Source organism: Mycteria americana, chromosome 5 (genome assembly GCF_035582795.1).
Source record: "Mycteria americana isolate JAX WOST 10 ecotype Jacksonville Zoo and Gardens chromosome 5, USCA_MyAme_1.0, whole genome shotgun sequence".
Lineage (NCBI taxonomy): Eukaryota > Metazoa > Chordata > Aves > Ciconiiformes > Ciconiidae > Mycteria > Mycteria americana.
The window spans coordinates 16,679,832-16,698,709 of record NC_134369.1 but is presented as its reverse complement, the minus strand read 5'-3'; the positions used below and the strand labels follow the sequence as shown (position 1 = coordinate 16,698,709).

The 18,878-nt window shown below is 39.4% G+C and overlaps 1 protein-coding gene across 9 annotated transcripts in view; it reads left to right on the top strand.

Moving 5' to 3' along the window:
• The window catches only part of SERGEF (secretion regulating guanine nucleotide exchange factor), a 161,811-nt gene that overhangs the window by 72,843 nt on the left and 70,090 nt on the right, over nucleotides 1-18,878 (top strand). For 7 of the 9 annotated variants that reach the window (XM_075502279.1, XM_075502273.1, XM_075502274.1 and 4 more), the window contains one exon: nucleotides 18,548-18,584. The exons of the other annotated variants lie outside the window; for them this stretch is intronic. In XM_075502279.1, the coding sequence (XP_075358394.1) occupies nucleotides 18,548-18,584 (37 nt within the window). The remainder of the gene's footprint in view (nucleotides 1-18,547; nucleotides 18,585-18,878) is intronic. 9 annotated transcript variants of the gene reach the window in all.

The following is an 18,878-nucleotide window of genomic DNA, read 5'->3' as shown; positions in this document are numbered from 1 at the left end:
ATCAACCAGAATCTCCTTCTGCAATTTTACCTGGATAAGATTTTTTTCTTTCCTCGTATATATTCTGCGAAGCAGTTTGAGGTGTGTGCACTCCTGTTATGTGCTGGCTGTATTTTAGTGGCAGATGACTGAGGGGGGACCAGCATTGTACATTAAAGAGGCCTGAGAAGCAAAAAATTTCATTGATGTGGAAGTGAAGTGGGAAATAATTTTCTGTGATTAATCTAAAATGTATTAAGCTGATGAAATGAATTTCAGATTCAGCATTCCCTTTCCTCCGTTGCACCTTCTTCCTGTGGGAACATGTAGACACAGTAGGCTGGTAAGCCCCTCTCACCATGGGTAACTAACACATCCTGCTTTGTAAGTGAACCTGAAAGAGTCATGTGCCTCAGTCTGATGGGAGCTTTCACCCTCCCTATGCTCTGTGGTTCACAGGGGCTATAAAAATTCTTTATGAATCAAGAAGGCCCTAGTTTTTGCTGCTGCCTACTGGGTTAATATTGCTGAATCCTAGAATAGGGCTCTGTATGTTTTTATCTGTAGGTTATTTGAGTGAGAGAATGAAGGTGACGTGAGGAGATGCAAGTGACGTGCCAAACAATGAAACTGTGCTTGGACAGCATCTGAATGGAAGCCAGGGAAATAATTTTAATGCATTGCCTAGCTACTCATTTTTTTCCCCTCCAAAAGAGTCTTTTGTTATCCAAGTATATTTTTAGTCTTTTTTTCAGTCAACATTTCATTTTTTGGTCAACATTTCATTCATGTTTATGTTGAATACATTGTTCCTTCAGTTTTCAAGAGACTGATGCCTGTAGAGATGGAAACAATTTCCTTAATTGCTGAGGCTGAGGTGAATGTTATTACCCTTCATGCTGACCTGAAAGAACCTTTTTCTTCAGGCAGTCTCATGAACAATTTAGCCTTTGATGTTTCTTAGCTCCTTGTAGTCCAGAGGGAGCCTGTGTAGAAAAGCACGTGGAAAATCATTCCTTTAAAAATGATTTTAAGAAGCATAATTTGTGCTCTTTGTAGATCACAGTCATATACTGAATTTATTCTTTTTAAAGGTGCAACATAGTTCTGAGCTTGTTCGTATTTCTGTTTGTTTTAAAATTGGCAGTGCCTTCTGTATTTGGGAAGGTCCAAAATAGAAACTTAGCTTCTAAGTATGGGCATATATGTTCCTAATAATGATAAATTCAAGGATATGCTAAATATATTTCTCTGTATGGGCAAATTAGCAGTTGTAGTCTGGTTTCTCCTGCATACAAGATTTGTTGGCATTTAATGAGGAATTTTGGGGGTGGGGGAAAGTAAAAAATGGGGAAACAATATATGTGCAGTTTTAAAAAGCCTAATAATTTTCAAAGGTAGGAGGGGGAAAAGAGACACTTTGTACTCCCCTTTACTTTCAGTCCTTGCTCCCTTTCAGTTTTAGGACATCTTTTTACCCTTGCAGACTACAGAGTAAAGTCAACCAGGAAAATCTGCAGAATATTTTATAGCCTTATTTTCACTTACAAGTAATCTCAAACATACACACCATTTGCTCATTTATTAGAATTTTTTTTTTTCCCCCAATAGCTTAGCTTGGTAGTTCTTGTACCTCTGGGCTGCAGTACTTGCCAGGGAATGGAAGATGCCCTTTATGTCAGAATGCCTATATGTGCACACAGAAAGAAAAGCAGGAGAGTAGGAGATGGAAAAAGGAAAAGTAGTCCAGGAAAAGAAGAAAATATATGAATGTGTGTGGTAAAGATTTATTTTGTCTTTGTGGCATTTGCAGATGCTTTGCTTCACCTCACACAAGTAATGTGAAGAATTCAACAATGAATGAATGGCCAGAATCTTCCTGCATGTATGTTGAGTGATGCTCAGCAGTTGAGTTACAGAATATTTTGATCCTCTGAGATTGAGAAAGGGTTATTTCTATCTCCAGCAGTAGTCCTGCAAAATACTCTTTTGAGAAACTAGACAGTGATGCAAGCTCTTGGGGGGGGGGGGGGTGGAATTTCAGGCTTTCTGTAATAAAAATGGTTGCATGCTGTATGCAAAGATCACAAAGGAGTAATGATTAGAAAAGAAATGAATTCGTTAAAATGTAATAGGAATTTACTCACAGGTAAAAAGTCTTTTCTTGAATAATATAACATTCAAAATAAGAGTAAGCTATTTAATCCAAATATTTTTCAGGTTCTAATGGTACAATGACTAGCCAAGCTCTTCCTTATCCCATAAGTACCACAGTATTTCAGCACTAAGTTGAAAAGGCAAGTTGGTTAAAACTGGAATTCCAGGGGTTTTTTTGCCCAGGTAGTTGGGAGTGAAGCAATACTGTGTACTTTGGAACACTTCAGATATTTTTGAGGTGAAATCTGCCACAGAAGATGATATTCCAATATATTGAAATAGTTGGAAAATCAGATATTGGGGTTTTGTGGTTTGTGGTTCCCCCCGCTCCCTGAGTGCAGTGGTTAAATGTGTTTGGAGTCATTGGAAGTGACATGCTTCAATTCCCGTTGTTATTTGAAATTGCAATAGCAGGGCAGCCATTCTATACAGATGCCACCTCCATTAAAGGGAAGTAGCTTATATTGAGAGCAGTTATTGGAGAGGCTGGGCAAAGGAGTAGATGTTAAAGCCTGTGTGCATTGGTGGTTGTTGAAGAGAACATGATCTCAAGCTAGTGCTCTATGTCCAGGAATGGTATGTTGGCCAGAGAGCTCTCAAGTCAGAATGGCAAAAACTTTGGCTACTGGCAAACTCTGACACTCATAGTATTTGCCAACGTGTAAGCATTGTATACAGGCATGAGTACTTCACCTCCTTCACAGGACGCTTGAGCAGTAGTTCTCAACCTTTTGCACACAATGACCTTCATTGTGAGAGTAAAGCACTGCTTAAGTTGATGGCCTGAGAACTCGGGGCAGATGAGGTGGGTTTTAGCTGTCATGCAGTGATGCTTCAGTTTTTATCAGGTTTGAGAATATCCAGGAGGGGATTTCCTTATTCTTGTTCTTAGCTGGGCTGCATATGTGACTTTAGATTAAATGAGTTCACCAGATTTCTGAAAGGTTCTGAAATAGGGAGAAGTGCTGCCTCTTGACTTCCATCTAAAGAGGAATGCCACTTTGAATTACAAATGCATGAGAGGTGGGTGTGTGTTGCAATTAGTAGTGAAGTCTGGTGGGCTGCTGACTTTAATATAACCTATAGTACTTCTGTGGCAAAAATGCTGCTACTTTAATAAAAGGTGTTAAAACTCCATTCTTCAGAGTTTCTATAATTTTGTATTCTATCTAGTGGCATAGGCTGTTGTATCAGATGAAGCTGGAACTTTAAAACCACATATTGTTTAAACAATGTTATAAATTGAAAGGAAAACAGGTCTTGTAAAGGGATTTCTGATCACTGTATTTCACAGTGACTCTCTAGATGTATTAATTAAAGAATGTGTTCCTGGCTTCAGGAGTTATTTTAAAGTATTGATCTTTTTTATAATGAGTATATAGCACTGCTCATAAAATGTTATTTGAAAAATGGTCTTGTCTGTCTTGATGATTCCTGTGCGCTGTTACAGAAACACTGTAACAGAAACCCTGTGAGAACTAAAGGAAAAATGTGATTTAATGGTGGGAGGATGGGAACCTGGCTTCTGTGCATGTGGGAATGTTGTAATCTTACTGAATAGCAGTTAGATAGATGAATTAATGCAGGAAGTCACTGACGGTATCTCTGCCCTCCCCGCCTTGTTCAGGTTAGCCAAAGAATTAGTCTGTATCAAAGAATAAAACACTCTCCTTTAAGCCATGATGCAACAAAATATTTCCGTATGAAACCTTATGGAAAAAGTTGTGTGATTGCACTGTCAATGTCTATGGTTACAATTTATTTAGGAAGAATCAATTAGATTCATAGGAGTGAAAGGGACATTTTATATTAAAAACTACATTACCTGTTCCTCAGTCATTAACAAGTTGGAAATAAGAGGCCTTGTATCCTTAAGGGGTGTCCAACAGATGGGAAATCCTCTCCACTCCCCCGAAACAAAACATAGTATAAGGCAGTAACTGCAGCCTGCCGTGAGCCACCACATCACAGGTTGACCAGCTCCATCTAATAGGGACAGGAAGAGAGCTGTGATAATGTGGGTGAGTTTGCTCTAAAAGACAAATACAGTAGACTATACACTGTCAATACTAAAACATCTTAAATGTGCCTGTTGCCAAAACATCAAACCCTGGTAAGGGAAATTTTACATCAGTAATAATTTCTATTTTGCATTTGGGGAAAAAGCAGAAGGTATCATACAGTGATGAGATTCTCTTCTCTGTACCAGCATTTACTCAGCCTCTAGAGGTAGAATTTTAAAAACCAAGGCTGAAACATTTCCATTTCAGAGTTTTGAGAGATGGCCAAAGTGCTCTCTAGGTTGTTGATGTTGATAATATTTTTTTCTAGAATATCAGAGAAGTTTCAGAAAACTGGTTGAAAGACAATGCCCTGCCAATGTTTTAACAGGTTGAACAAGATGACTCAATTATAGGCCTGTCAGCTTGGTATTTGCCTTGGCCAAAATAATAGCGTGGCTGATCTGAATTTTGATCAATAAAGGTTTAAAGGTTGATAATACAGTTGCTTGCAGTGAGTATGTGGCTATGGAAAATATATCTTGTCAAACTAATGTGATACCTGTTTTTTATGAGATGAGTTTGATAAATGTATCAACATCCAATGTGGATGTAACATACTTAGATTTTCAAATGCTGATGTAATATACTTGGACTTCTGTCAGGCAGTTGGCTAAACAGTGTATGACATTCAAATCAGGAAGTTATAAAGACACAAAATGACAATAACAACTGAAAAATGAAAAAGCCATTAAAAATTACAAAACTGGTTGCGAGAGGTCCTAGAAATATCACTGTAAATGGAAATCTTTATCAAATATGTGTGTTTCTAGTGGAGTCACTAGTATTAAAAAAAAACAATCTGGACTGTTTGTCTGCTTTGGGAGGGCAGACACTGGGTAGGTCAGCTTTGCCAAGTGTAGGGTCATACATATTAGGAGAAAGAATGCAGGTCATAGTAACAGGAGGAGGCATTCACCTCTCGTCAGGCAGGAGCATCTTTGAAAGATGTGGGGTCTGGGGTGGACATCATCTGAGCTTGGTTCATGGCGTTATGGTGTGGTCCAAAATGGTTAATTCTGTTCTCAAGTGTCTGATCATCAAGGTGAGTGCTTGTTAGGAGGGTGTGCTGTGTATTAACCTCTGCTGCTTTTATGTTGTGTCCAGTATGGGATTGATTTGAACGAGCAAAACCTTATGCTGAAATGTAGAAGGAATGTCATCTAGCCTTAGGAAGATGAGGCCTATGTTGATTTCTATTAATAAGTAATGATAAGTAATTAAAGGAGGAATAGATATGATGGGGTCACAACATGAGTGAGTGAGAAGATGAAGATAGAGAAGGGGGAGCTCATAGATACAATGAGAGTAATCAAAATCATGGGAAGTTGTTCTGGGGTGCTTAAAGGTTGTGTTTGTTTTGTGTGGGGTTTTTTTTGTTTGTTTGGGTTTTTTTTTTTTTTAAGCTGGAAATACCTAAATCAAAATATCCAGTATAAAAACAGTGTCTCTCCTAGATGAGACAGATGTGTTCTTCACATTAGAAAACCAATAGAACTGCAACTGTCTCCTCTTCATTTGATGTCATAGTAGATTTTAAGTTAACATTTCAGTAAGACCCTTAGTGCTTTGTGTGCAAAGCAAATCAGCTCCTGTGTCCTTCCTTTGGCAAAGTAGGGTATCTTATCATGAAAGAGGTGAGTTTTGCTTTAAAAAAAAAAAAAAAAGATAATGACATGTCATCCCCTTGTTGCTTATTCTGTTCCAAAATACTTTTCTTTTGGGCACAGCATTGGTTCAGTCTGTCATAGTGCTGTGGAGCCTTCTTAACAGAATCTCTTCAGTCCTAGTAGTATGAAAACAGAATGGGCATGGTGGAATTAGTCTGCTAGATAGGGTTGTAGTGAGTTGAACTGAAGTTGTCTTCCTGGAATGAAGAGGAGTAGGAGTAGTCATGTAAGCTACTCCTAACTAGGATTCTGTATATGGCTTGATTTTGAAATATTGGTGTTCTGCTCTTAGTTTCCTCTGTTTTGAGGAATAAATAATTTGGTCTTCAGCAGGATTGACACTCATTTTTACATGTTCCTATTGCTTTTGTTAGGTCAAGAAGTTTGGTCTTTCTTTTTATGGGTACTCGTCCCTTTTTCCTGACAGTATCAGAACGAAACTGTAAAATGTAATTGGTCTGCCTGAAAAGATGACAATTTTGTCTCCTTCTCTAAACAGGTCTAATTTCTTGCTTTTTGGGTTTCTGTTACACATTGAACAGATATTTCTGGTGAGCCATCCACAGTGATGCTAGATAGTTCCCCTGAGAGGTTCCAACTAATTTAGAATCCATCTGTATATGTGAACAGTCTAAATGATTCTTTTTGGTATCCAGAAAGATTTATTATGCTATACCTGACCACGGTAATTTTTATGTCTTAGTCTTGCCCATTTATCAAGTTTTATTAGCTTCTTCTGGAGTTTTGATTCATTCACAACCTCTTAATTTCAAGAACTCTAAATGAATTCACGTTGCAGGACCTTCATTATCCATCCTGTTTCCTTTGTAGGCAGTTTTCAATAATGTGTGTGATGTCTTTAACACAGATGGAGCAAGGGATTCCTCTAGGTTGAAAATAGGACCCCTCCTCAAAAAACAAACAAGGATTGCCACATCATAAATTACACGTATTTGTGGTCAGTGTGCAAGTGGATGTGAGCAATGAAAGCATTTCAAAATTTGTTCTGTTAAAGCTGTTTTTCTTTTTTATTCAAGAAGGTATAGTGCTATCTGTGGCAGTATTTGGAAATGAGAGAAATAATTACTGGGCATAAATCTCTTGCAGTCAAATGCCATCCATCTATAACTGTAGCAGGGAGACCAGAGTAAGATTCTGGTGAGCCATAGTTCACAAATGAAGATATTTACTATGATTCATGCCAATCTGGCACCATTGTGCAATACTGCTGTAATAGGATTATTCACTTAACTTTAAGAAAATGTAAAAATATTTATATTATGTGGACTTAAAGTAAGATTAAATTTGTAAGAACTTGTTGCCTTGTGAGTTTTGTTAGGGTCCCATACAGAAGAAAAATATTTACCAGTCCTTTTTGCCAAAATACTGTATTTGAATTTGGCTGTCATAACCACAGTTCTTCAGAAATTGGGCTTCATGTTTCTCAGACTGTTTGTGGGGTTTTATCCCTGTTAGTTCCTTGTGTTGTAGTGGAGATCTCCTAACTTGTGGGATTGGGCTCACTGGAGCAAGTGGATTCTCAATTTGTTATGGTTCCAAGGTTATAGTCTGTTTATACTGTAACTAGTTAAAGCCTTTACACTTACAGTTCTACAGCTACACCTCATCTGCTGGCTTCTTAATCAAGGAAGTATTTCCTCCTGAGAAAGGAAGACCTGTTTTTCAGTCCATGGAGGCATCAAAAAACTGCTAGTGAGTGCTTAGTGCTTCTCTGGCGTCAACTACAGATGATTGATGTTGGAGGATATCCATTCCCAGTAATGGATTATTGAGCAGAGAGTGTTGTTGCATGAGATTTTGGGGAGAAAAGGTTGTTTTCTTTTGTTTTCCTATAGGCACTGTTCACAACATATATAGGCAAATTCTGTGGATAAATTAGTATGCATTTAGCTGGTCTTGTGAAACCACTCTGTTCACAATTAGACTTGAATGGTATTGTAGTGGTTACATTATCTGCTTCATTCTTTCAAACTGCAAAAATGCTGTCATGTTTAGAAATGGGTCATAAGAAAAATTGTTCCATACTGTGAATTAAATGACTAGTCAATGCATCCTTTGGCTTGTGAGGTGGGACACATCTCTCTGCTTGCTCTGCCCCTGCAGCATTTGGTCCCCTGGCAAGACTGTGAGCCTTTGAAGATACGCAGGCTGACATGTATGTTCCCTGAGAAACAAGAGAAGAAAAGGTCGTTTGAAACTGATGTGCTGGTACTGGTGTGAAAGTCATGCCTCAAAGGTAGCGAAGACTGAAAGAGAGAGAAAGGAGTGGATATTGTGTGAAAGAGATGATACATAATAGAAATGTCTTGTAATTAGGCAGCTGCTAGGTCAAAATAAACTGGAATGAATGTGTGGTTTTAAAGAACAACCCAGCTGAGAGGAATGAATGGTTCTCCTGAATATGAATAGCTGGAGCTCGTTTGGTGGGCTGCCTGGCTCGCCTGGTGTTGGCCAGCTGCAGTGTGTTTTCCAGCCCTGGAAAGAGAGATGTGTTCTGACCTCACTCAAGTGGAGCAACAGCAAGGGTCTGTGACTTTTTCTTCTGTCTACTCTTGTTCTACAGCTGTGTTCTTGAGCTAATGGATGGTTTTCTGGCAGAATACGTTCTGGCTATAGTCTTATTCAAAAAAGTTCAAGTTAGAACTTTGAAGGCTCTATGATTATTCAGCTTTTTAATAAAAATGCCTTTTTATCAGCTGTGTAGAGTCACTTCAGACATGGTTTTTTTCCTAATTCTGCCTTTGTGACTAGCATTAAGGCTCAGCCTCTATTTGAGTCCTTACAAATGGTATCCTTATTTATCCAGAAGAGCTTTTCTGTTCATCTTTGCATTGGAGTCTTAGCAAGTTTACGTTTTATTTATTTCCAGCAAGCTTGCTGCAGGGAGCTGTACTGTTACTAAGTGCTGCAGAAACAGAGAATCCAACATTGAAGAGCAGAGTTACACGACACCCTAAAGGCATAAGCACCATTTATTTGGAGAGCTAAAGTAGCGGACAGTCAGCAAAATTCATGGCTTAATGTTTTTATACAAGGCTAACCCTTACGGAAGCTGCATGCCTGCAGCTCTGCTGGAAAGTAAATGAACCAAGAAAATTCTGTCCTCAAGTTGAGGTAGTTGGTGTATGAAAAACGTGTGTGGTCGTCCCCCCCCCCGCCCTGTGATATTTATTTTGTCATATTTTAGGAGGAGTTCTTCACATGCTAGTGTTTTTTTGACTACAAATTAAGTTGATAACTTTTTTGGGTTTTATGTGCATATATGTGGGAGAGGGAGAGACAGTGAAAGTTGTGCTGGAAATGAGGCAAAGATTTGCATTCTTGAACAGCTGATAGTTATCTTAAATAATATTTCCCAAAGGCATTGGGTCCAATGAGGGACACTTGAAATGATATTACACAGTAGTGGTTCTGTGCTTCCAGTAACCTGCTCATTTCTTTCAAAGGACATAAAATGTTTTGGAGATTAAGTAGGTTTATTTTATTCTCTTCAGTGACAGTGCATTTGTGTACTGCCAGTTTATGCAAGCAGCAGCGCTCACTGAAGTCAACAGGGCTAGCAGTGAAACGAAAGGTCAGTCCAATTGTGCATTGAGAGCTTCCTTGAACATTTAATAATTTCTCTGAAAATTAATCTTCCCACATTCTGATGCTGGGTGTTGAAGAACTGGGACATTCAAAATTCTATCATATATTTTGATTTATTGCTGGAAGAAGAAAAAAAGCCTCTGCACTTCAAAATAAGAGTAGTTTTCCTTAATGACATCATTGATAATATTCTTTTGGTAATACTGTCAGGTGTTTTGGATGCAATTTTTAATGAAGGGTAGTGTAGGTGAAAAGCATGTAAAAGAAGGAAATGCTGTAAGGACGTTCCAAAAAAACCACATGCTAGAAAAAGAAGGGTTATAGAGAGTCAACAAAGTCAGACCTCATGTCGGTGGGGCCAGTTCCCTCTGGGCAGTATGGTTGGACAGTGCTAATCAGGTGATGGCTTCTGTCTTGAGGCAGTATGGTCCCTGCCATGGCCACGCTATCAGTACTTATCTCCTTTAAGAGGGTCTTTTAGGGACAGTGTCTGCCTGTTCACAATATCCAAATAGAATACCCAGACAGTCAATTGTTTGAGGGTATGAACATTATAAGAAGTGCTATTTTTCCTTGCAGTCCTACAAAAATGCAAGGCTTTGTGCTATTGTGTAATCACACAGGCTGTGTATGCTGAGTTCTCGGGATTTTTTTTTTTTTTATGTAGAAGAATTGTAGTGAGATTGCTTGCAATAACATCACAGTTAGAGGAGAGCTGAGTTCCCACGATATGTACATTTGATTTCACTGTGATTCTCTCCAGCTTCACTGAATATTCCAGAATATATTCCAAATGGATTAAAAATGATGCACTGTTGCCACAAGGAAAGAGACGTGAAGCCCAGATTCTTCTGAAAAACTTAAAACTGCAGTTACACATCCACAGAAGAACCTTGGAAATAGTTGTTTAAGTAGAATTTGATATTTTGCTGCCAAATAACACTTGCTGTCATTACTTTTACTCTAAGCCTATAAAATGTTGGATAATGATATGTACTTCGACAGAATGTTTGCCTGCAATCATTGTTTAATAGAACTATTCATTTCATTAAGTTCACAGTACTAGAAATTACCACATTCAGATAGGTAATGATGACATTTGTATGTTATAATGAACACTTTTAATTTTGCTGTTTGCATGTAAAAATAGCATAGGAAGACAGACACCCGCGTTTTTTTGGCATGCTACAAGCTTCAATTCTTGACCCGAAAACATCAGAATAATCTGATGGTAAGGATGTGTGTATTGATGGTACAGTTAGATCAGTATATAAAGAGGTTTTGAAACTTTTTGTTTCTGTGGTCTTGGTTTCTTTCATTTCTCCTGTCAAAGTGGTGTTTGTGGCCTCAAATAAAGAGGAAACTAGTTGTAGTCCCCAAAGCAAGCCCAAATAGATTGTAAGGTATTCATCTTAGTGCCTCTCATTTAACTTGGGAGAGAGAGGCACTGAGACTGTAAGGAGCTGAGAATTGTGGATTAAACAATTTAAATCAAAATCATTTTGAGAAAAATGGTGAAGAAGTTCCCTTGGGTAAAACTGTGCATCTGCTGAAGACCCTGTTCCTCTAGTTCATATTTGGATGTGGATAGAGATGTCTGTAATGTTAGTGAGGATTTTGGCTTTGTGGGATTTGCGCTGCACAGACATAGGTTTGGAAGTATGTACACGTTAAGTCAGGGCTGATGTGATTGGTGACTTCTTTATCAATCAGAAGGGATACTTCAGTCTTAATTTTCACAAAATAATGAAGACTGAATGGGGATCTCGTTACAGGAAGCAAACTGGCATTGAATGACCATGACTTGGTTAATTTTAAAAATGATGAAAGGATAAAAAAAAATTGGTTTGTGGCTCAGGTCTTGATTGCAAAAATGGAAAATTTTGACAGACTCATGAGGCTGAGGGATAGGAGAGTGACAGAGCTTGATTTTCCTGGAATGAAAGATGCTAGTGCTTTCTGAACCCCAAGGAAGGAAAGGAACTGCCTGAAGAAGGAGACAAGAACTAATTGGAAAATCTTCAGGCAGTGGAGAAGAGCCAGCTGACCTTGCTGACTTGTAAAGATTTTTATCACACTTGGCTACATTCTTGTCATTCTGCTCAAAAAAACCTAATCCCATTAGGTGTTCTTACTGGGATCTCGGTAACTTTTGTATTGTCCTGAAGTCATCTGATGATGAGTTGTTTGTGGTTTTTTTGTTTTGGTTTTTTTGGGGGGTGGGGGTTTTTTTGGTGGTGGACATGGATCTTACTTTGTCTTGACATCTCAATCCATCCATCCTCAATTTGAGGCAACCAGTACATATCGAAGTTTTTCAATATGACGACACTTGCCTTGCAGTTCAGCTTTGTGGGAGCACACGGGTTGCTGTCATGTAAACCTTCCATGGAAATGCTGACTGCTTTAACAATTAGCTTTTCTTGCCTCCTTTTATTTTCATATTCTGTGCCTGATCTCTTTAACGATAGCTTTATGTGGTTGTGGTGCTTCCTACCTGATATGAAAAAATTGGTTGTTTTTTTGGTATGTGTTTTTGGTGTTTGTGTGTGTGTGTGTCTGTGTGTGGGTTTTTTGTTGTTTGGTTTTTTGTTTGTTTGTTTTTGCTTTGGAATTACAACTGTTTCCATCTCCTGTGAGCACTTGGGACCCAAGGTGTACTGACTGAATCGGAGAAGTGCAACTCCACCCTGTTATCCACAAGGAACTGTTCCTGGAAGGTGTGGTGCTCAGTGGGTCGGTGGATAGCATAGCAGTTTCTTATGTATGGTTAGTGTCATAGGGAGGGAATGTGTGCAGGGACTTACATATATGTCACTTATGGCACGGAGGTTGTAAAGGCAAGATTTTGGGGTTGGCCAGCTGGCTTTTTGGTGACTGTAAGACAATTGGCAGGGCAGGATATTGAATGATTGGAGATGGGTCTCTGAAACGGTAGGTGGGGAAGCAAGGGAAATGCTGCATGGGGAAAAAACACTTTGTGTCTTGTGCTGCAAGTGTGGCAGGCTTGGGATTAGTTTCAGGCAGGGACGGCATAGATCATAACTCTGGAAGCTACAGAAAGCTATAAAATCTTCCTTTTAAAGCTTACTGCATCCTGCCAATGTCTTAATGCTTCCTCTCTTCCTCCATGCTTGCAAAGGTCCACTTACGTGGCACGTTAGCTTTTGGTCAGGTGTGTCTCAAGGAGGAATGTTTTCTTCCAGACCTTAGTACACAGGCTTCAGTTTAAATTGTGAATTTTCTTGCTGTAGTGGAAAGTAAAACTACATACAAACTAAAAAGCCAATCACACAACAACAAATAATTGAACTTAAGTAGAATATTAGATTACTAGTTTGATGAAAAATGGAAAATGTCTTGTGAGCTATAGAGCACTGGGCCTCTCACTTTTCAACTGATACAGCCAACAGCTAGGAACAGATTTAATGTGCTGTTCTTGGTGAGGTTGTACTGGTTTGCTGCTAACATGTGTTGCATTAAACTGCGCTTAGTCTTGTGCTCACCAAGGAATGTGACTAGGTTAGCAAGCTGCTTTCTTATCAATCAGGAGTCAAATGATCCAGAAGAGGAACACAGAGTTCCTAGTGAAGGATCATTGGAAGCAGGACAGCTTTGCTAATTAGATTCCTTTTATTTTATTTTAGTTTTTCACATCAGTAGAATTCTGCATACAAATATAGTTGGGCAGAGTGTGTCAAACAGTACAAAGCACTGTTAGGATACATTAATCAAGGAAGAACAGCTCTGGGAGAGAAGATTCCCCTATCTTGCATAAGCTTTGATCTGCAGTCTCTTGGTCACCTCATCTCCTTCCCTTAGGACTTCTGATCCCAGAAGGAATAAAATTTGCTGTCTTCTGGCCCTGGCAATTTCCTTACAGTGAAATTTCTCAAAAGATATGGGATGCCATGGCTAAAGGCAGATACAAAGTCCTGGGTAAAAATACTTATGTGCACACTCTTAATGGTTTCCTTCCCTTGCCCTCCTCTCGCGCTCTTACGCTCTCACGTGCGCGCTCTCTCTCTCTCTCACTCTCTTCCTCTGGTTTTGTGCAATTAAAAAGTTAGAAATGGTAGTGGCTAGAATCTGGATGCAACTACTTAAACATCATATCTGCATTTATCCTTAGAAACCTATTTTGTACTTCATGCTCTTATCTCTGAGAAGTGATGGAAGCCACCGTATCCTTGAATGTTTTGGGAAATAATTGCACTGTAGGGAATTAACCTGCACTCGTAGGGCAGTGAACCAAAAATAAATGGTGTTTTTATTGTTCTAGCTAAGCACCCTGATGTTCAGATGCTTGTGAATTTTCATTCTGCAATCCTCCTTGTGAGTCCAGCTCCCCATGCCTCTTCCGTGCAACCCCCAGTACTGTCCCTTCCCTGCTGCTGCAGTACTAGGCTGACTTTGCCTGCAGTTCTGACTTGATATTTTTCCTGATGGGTTGCACAACAGATCCTCAGTTGGAGCACTGGGAGTACAGAAAGAAAAGAAAGAATAGCCTTGTGGTCAAGGTACTAGCCTGAAACTTGGATTTTTATACACTTCGTCAGACTTGTTTTGTTATAGTACTCAGAAATTCCTTAGGGGATGGTTGACAAAAGGTATTTTGTCTCTTAATTACCCTTTGAAATCAATGGGAGATTGTATGTCTAAATATCTGTATGAGTTTTATCCTGCATATGTTTGTTTACTGTCTACAAGGGAGAGAACAATACTGTCTTACCTCACAGGACTGTGAGGGAACAAAAGGAGGGATAGCTATTCTTCAGAAAGATCTCTATCCTGGATATAAGAGGGAGGCGCTCTGTCTTTACCCTAACCTCTCCTCTGAACCTTCTTCCCTGATAACATCATCTTCAGTAGATAACCTCTTCCTAATATGCATACATATATTATGTATGCACACATTTGCTTATATACGTACACATATATATGTATGTATATATATTATATATTAAACATGTTGTTATTTTTATACTTCATATGGTATTTTAAATATATAAAGATATTTTAATCTTAAGTGAAATACTTTCTCTATTTTGTGTAACCCACTGCTTTGACAGGAAACAATCAATTAATTTTTGTTAGGACTGGGCCACAGGCGTATCTGCAGGCTGCAGAAAGATGTTGGTGTTTTGCCCAGAGTCAGTGGTTGCTGTGCTAAGGTCTTTCCTCACCATCCATGCAGCTTATGTCCTGACTATTTATGATTAATAAAATGCTGGGCCCTTGGCTGCCTCTCACCACATGTGTTAATCTGGATGGATGGATGGATCTGAACTGCAACCATTGCTAGGTAGAAAACAGCTTGCTAACACACAATTTAAGGGAAGAAACAAACAATTTATGTATGGTTGAAAGGGCACGGATAATAAGGTAAATGACTTCTGAGTAAAATGGTCCCTAAACATTCTTTTGCCTGCCTCACAGGCGTTTGTAAAGTGCTTTGAGATCATTTATATAGAGATCACAATATCCTTGCACAACTCTTCTCAAATTTTCCTCCAAACAGAGAAGAAACTTTAATATGAATTGTTTCTGTGTAGGGGGTCATGTTTCTTTAGGCTCACAGAATGCTTCGCTCACTAGCAGTCACTCTGATTTGTCTTTAAAATTAGTGATTTTTTTTTTCCCCCCAGTTAAAACAGAATGTAAAAATATTGCCCAATTAGAAAGCATTATTGTGTGTTTATAAGTACCCTTGAATGTACTTATCCACTGGGAGCACACAGATGTCTGTTGGAATTTAATTTCTCTGCAGCATGTCGGGGGTGGGGATAGAAGAGAAGTAGCCAGAAAATTATGGTTGCTGCAGTAAATACCAGGCTTTTCCCAGTGACCTGCACTGACTGCAGAGCTTATTACATCTAATGTAAGCATAAAACATCTGTTCAGCAACGCCGTTCTCTGGCTGGTCTGTATTTGTACCAGCAAATTATGTGTTCTTGGCTGATTGTTGCCTGTTGTGGGGAGTCATGAAGACAAGGGGGTGTCACATTTTAAAGCTTATTGTAAAAAAGATGTTATGAAATACCTGCAAGGCAGCACTGCTCATTAAGCAGTGGCAACCTTGCTTCATCTCTGTGGCATGGTCCCCTCTGAGCTCCAGAGTCATAGGTGTGCAGGCCAGCAGGAATCCTGTGGGTGGATGGTGTAGCCTGTAGCAAGCAGCATGGGCAGTGAATAAGGCTGTTATTTCAGAAAGCTAACTTTAGAGTCCCATAAGAGCGTTTTTCATTTGGGGGTTCCTACAAAGTCAGTCTGTGTTGTCAGGTGGTGACACCCTGCGACAAGGCAGAGGTGATGAACCTTGTGCTCTCAATCTAGCAAATTCTTATTTGGAGCACAGTACTGCTGCTGGTACATGGCATGTGCTGTCCTTGCTCTGGGCCGTCAAAGGTGAATCTAGGGCACTGCCTTCAGCAGCTTGCAATTTTGCTTGATTTCAGTCGTTGGCAAAGCTGGCACTTCCACTGAGGTGGCTTTTACCTGACCGAAAGGAGTGCAGCAGCACTTGTCATTTGTGCTTTGCAGTAGCTTTTATCCCATCAGGCTACAGAGCTGCAATGAGCGCATCTGCACAATGTGTTGGCAGTGAGTGGCTGTCATGGGGGCAACTCCCCAGAGCTGGCGAGTCTGTATAATATAGCAGTTCCTGGTCTGGTTGTACCCAGTGTTGTTTGACTGACTCCCTTACAACCTGATAAGCTGACTAGCGGGTGGCTCTGAACGGTGGGCAGAGTAACAGCTATATGAATAGAGTACAAAGCTTTATGAGATCACCAGTGTTCTTTTATCTGGTTTGCAGGCTCTGTAGCTGCTGCTATTAGATATAGAAAGAAAATGCTTCTTTGTCGGGGATGTTTTACAGGCTAAACACCACCTTGTTTGGGTGTGGGTTTTTTTTTTTGTTTGTGTTATGTTTTTGTTGTTGTGGGGTGTTTTTTTGTTTTGTTTTGGGTTTTTTTTAATATACTGTTTTTGAAAGGAATCCTGGCCATAAGTATGAGCCACCAGCCTGTGCAGTTCTTTCGTACTGATCCTTTTGAATTGGTACCTGTGTTAGCGTATTTCCTAGGGAAGTAGCTGGGATAGGATTATTCACACCTCAGATAAAATTTACTTATTTTATTAGCAGCAGCTTCAGTATCTCCAATTTTTAGCACTTGGTGAAGATGCAGAATTTGCTTTTTGCTAGAAAGCCTTCGTGTGTGTTGCCATGTGTGGATCTTGTTTCCATGGCATCAACCTTTAAGCTTGAGAAGCATTGGTGGGAGCATTAGCCAGTGAATAGGCATTAGGGAACCGGCTCTGACGTGTGGTAAGGATAATGATATGGGATATGGCGATGATTTATGCATTTTAACAGTCAGAGCTTAAAGCTTTGCCTGCCTGCAGTATTGCGGAATAGAAGACTTGATGCAGCCCTGCTAGCGCTCTTGCAAAGGCATTACTTTTCCTGCTGTTTTGTCTTGATTTTTCTGAAGCTGAGTCCATCCTGGAGTGTGCTGTGACTTGAATTATTTTTCTTGCCCTGTTTTCCTGAACGCTTTAATGTCTTGGCTAAGCACCTCTATCCTAAAGAGTCTGTTTTGTCTTCCTTGCCATTGTTGTGTTAGGATGGCATTGACCAAATGCTTTCATGTCACAGCTGTGGTGCGAGTACATAGTGAGTAGTAGTGATTGCAGTGTTTATTTGTAACACAATTGCTCAAGCTAGTCTGTGTGTCAGTCTTGGGTATCTCTTTTCCAGTAAATGCTCAAGCACAGTGGGCTGAGTACAAGGACTGTTTTGTTAACTTCTATGGTTTTATGTTATGCAGTCATTGAGGCGATTGCAGCAGTTTCTCTGGCCATAAAAACTATAAAGTTATGCACGCACAAAACCATATAAAATTTTGATGGTTTGGACTTCTATTTTTTAATATACTTCTGCTTTATATTTTATCATTGCAAATGTACTTCTAAAAAGTAGAAGAATGTGCTTATTAATTTTCTCCAGCTCAGTAGTATGTGTAATTGGCAGCTAGGTGTAAGACAATGAATTGGATACACGATTTTGAGGGGATTGCTTGTGTTTTAAATTAAAACTTGAGGGCACTCGGCAGGGTAACCTTGTGTAAGATGATGTCTGTATTACAGCAGACAATTATGCCAGCAGTGACATTGCAAAAGAATTCAGTGGGGAGAGACAAGCCCTTGCAGTAGGGCAGTGGGCTGCTGTCTGTGCTTGTGTTACCATCATCTGTGAAGAACTTCATGAAAGCTTAGTGAGCGATACTACGTGATATATGCTAAAGCAACTTAAACATCTGATGTTCACAGCAGCTGCAAAGAAGAAAGAAAAATACACTGAACTATGAGTTTGCTTTGAAAAGAAATTTATAACTCATTTCCATCACTAATGACCTTGGGAGAAAATGTTCGCATTGGTTTCTTTTTTTTTTTCTGCAGCTTTTAAAAATTAAACCAGCCTGCTGCTAATAGAAAAGTTGAGCTCTATAATATTTTTTCTCCATTCTAGACAAATGACCATAGGGATCATATGACTTCAAGTTTATCACACTGAGCCTTGTATACTTTGTGCAGTTCTACAGGGATCATCTGGAAAAACAGTATAGATAAGAGAAATGGGGATCTTCATCACCCTTTTGATTCCCAGCTGTCTCTGTATGGCTCTGACCTTGCAGAGGCTTAATCTGCGTTTGTTCTATGCCCATGAATAGTCTTGTTGGATCCAGTGGATGTTGTCAAGGGTGTGATGTTTTTTCAGACCTGTGGTCAGCCTTGCTCCTAAGGATTGAGATGTCAGTGGTGACTCCATTTTGAAAAGAAAATGCCTGTTTATTAACAAAACAAACAAACATACCCCCCTGCCACCAAGCCCCTAAGTGAGACTACAAATGAAACTTCGTTTAAAAGTGAGAGCACTTCAACCTTGATTTTGCATCCTACAAGCTGTAGTTGTTTGTTTCAGGTTAATTTTTAATTTCCTGTCATAATTGTGGTTGTCTTCCTACTGGTAAGCGGGTTCTTTTTTATTCATTCATACTTCTTTTTCAGATCGCATGTGGCTCAGAGCATAATCTGGCAGTAGTTGGTAAGTAGCTTAATTTTATATCAAATTCTCTCACCTTTTTTTCATTTTTAAGTAGCACAAGATGAAAGAAAAATGCGAACATCAAACATACTGAGTGATTAAGGGCATTGTGTGCAGCTGAAAGGAGGAAAGTAACATATAGATGTGGAGGAAAGAGGAGAAACTGATAGCATAAGTGGGTGATGATGAAAAGGTGCTCTTGTTGACCAGCCCCTGTAAGGAGAGAGGGATGATGGATGTAACAGCGAAATCCATTTGCAAAGTGCTACAGCCTGTTTTAGAATGGAGCCATTG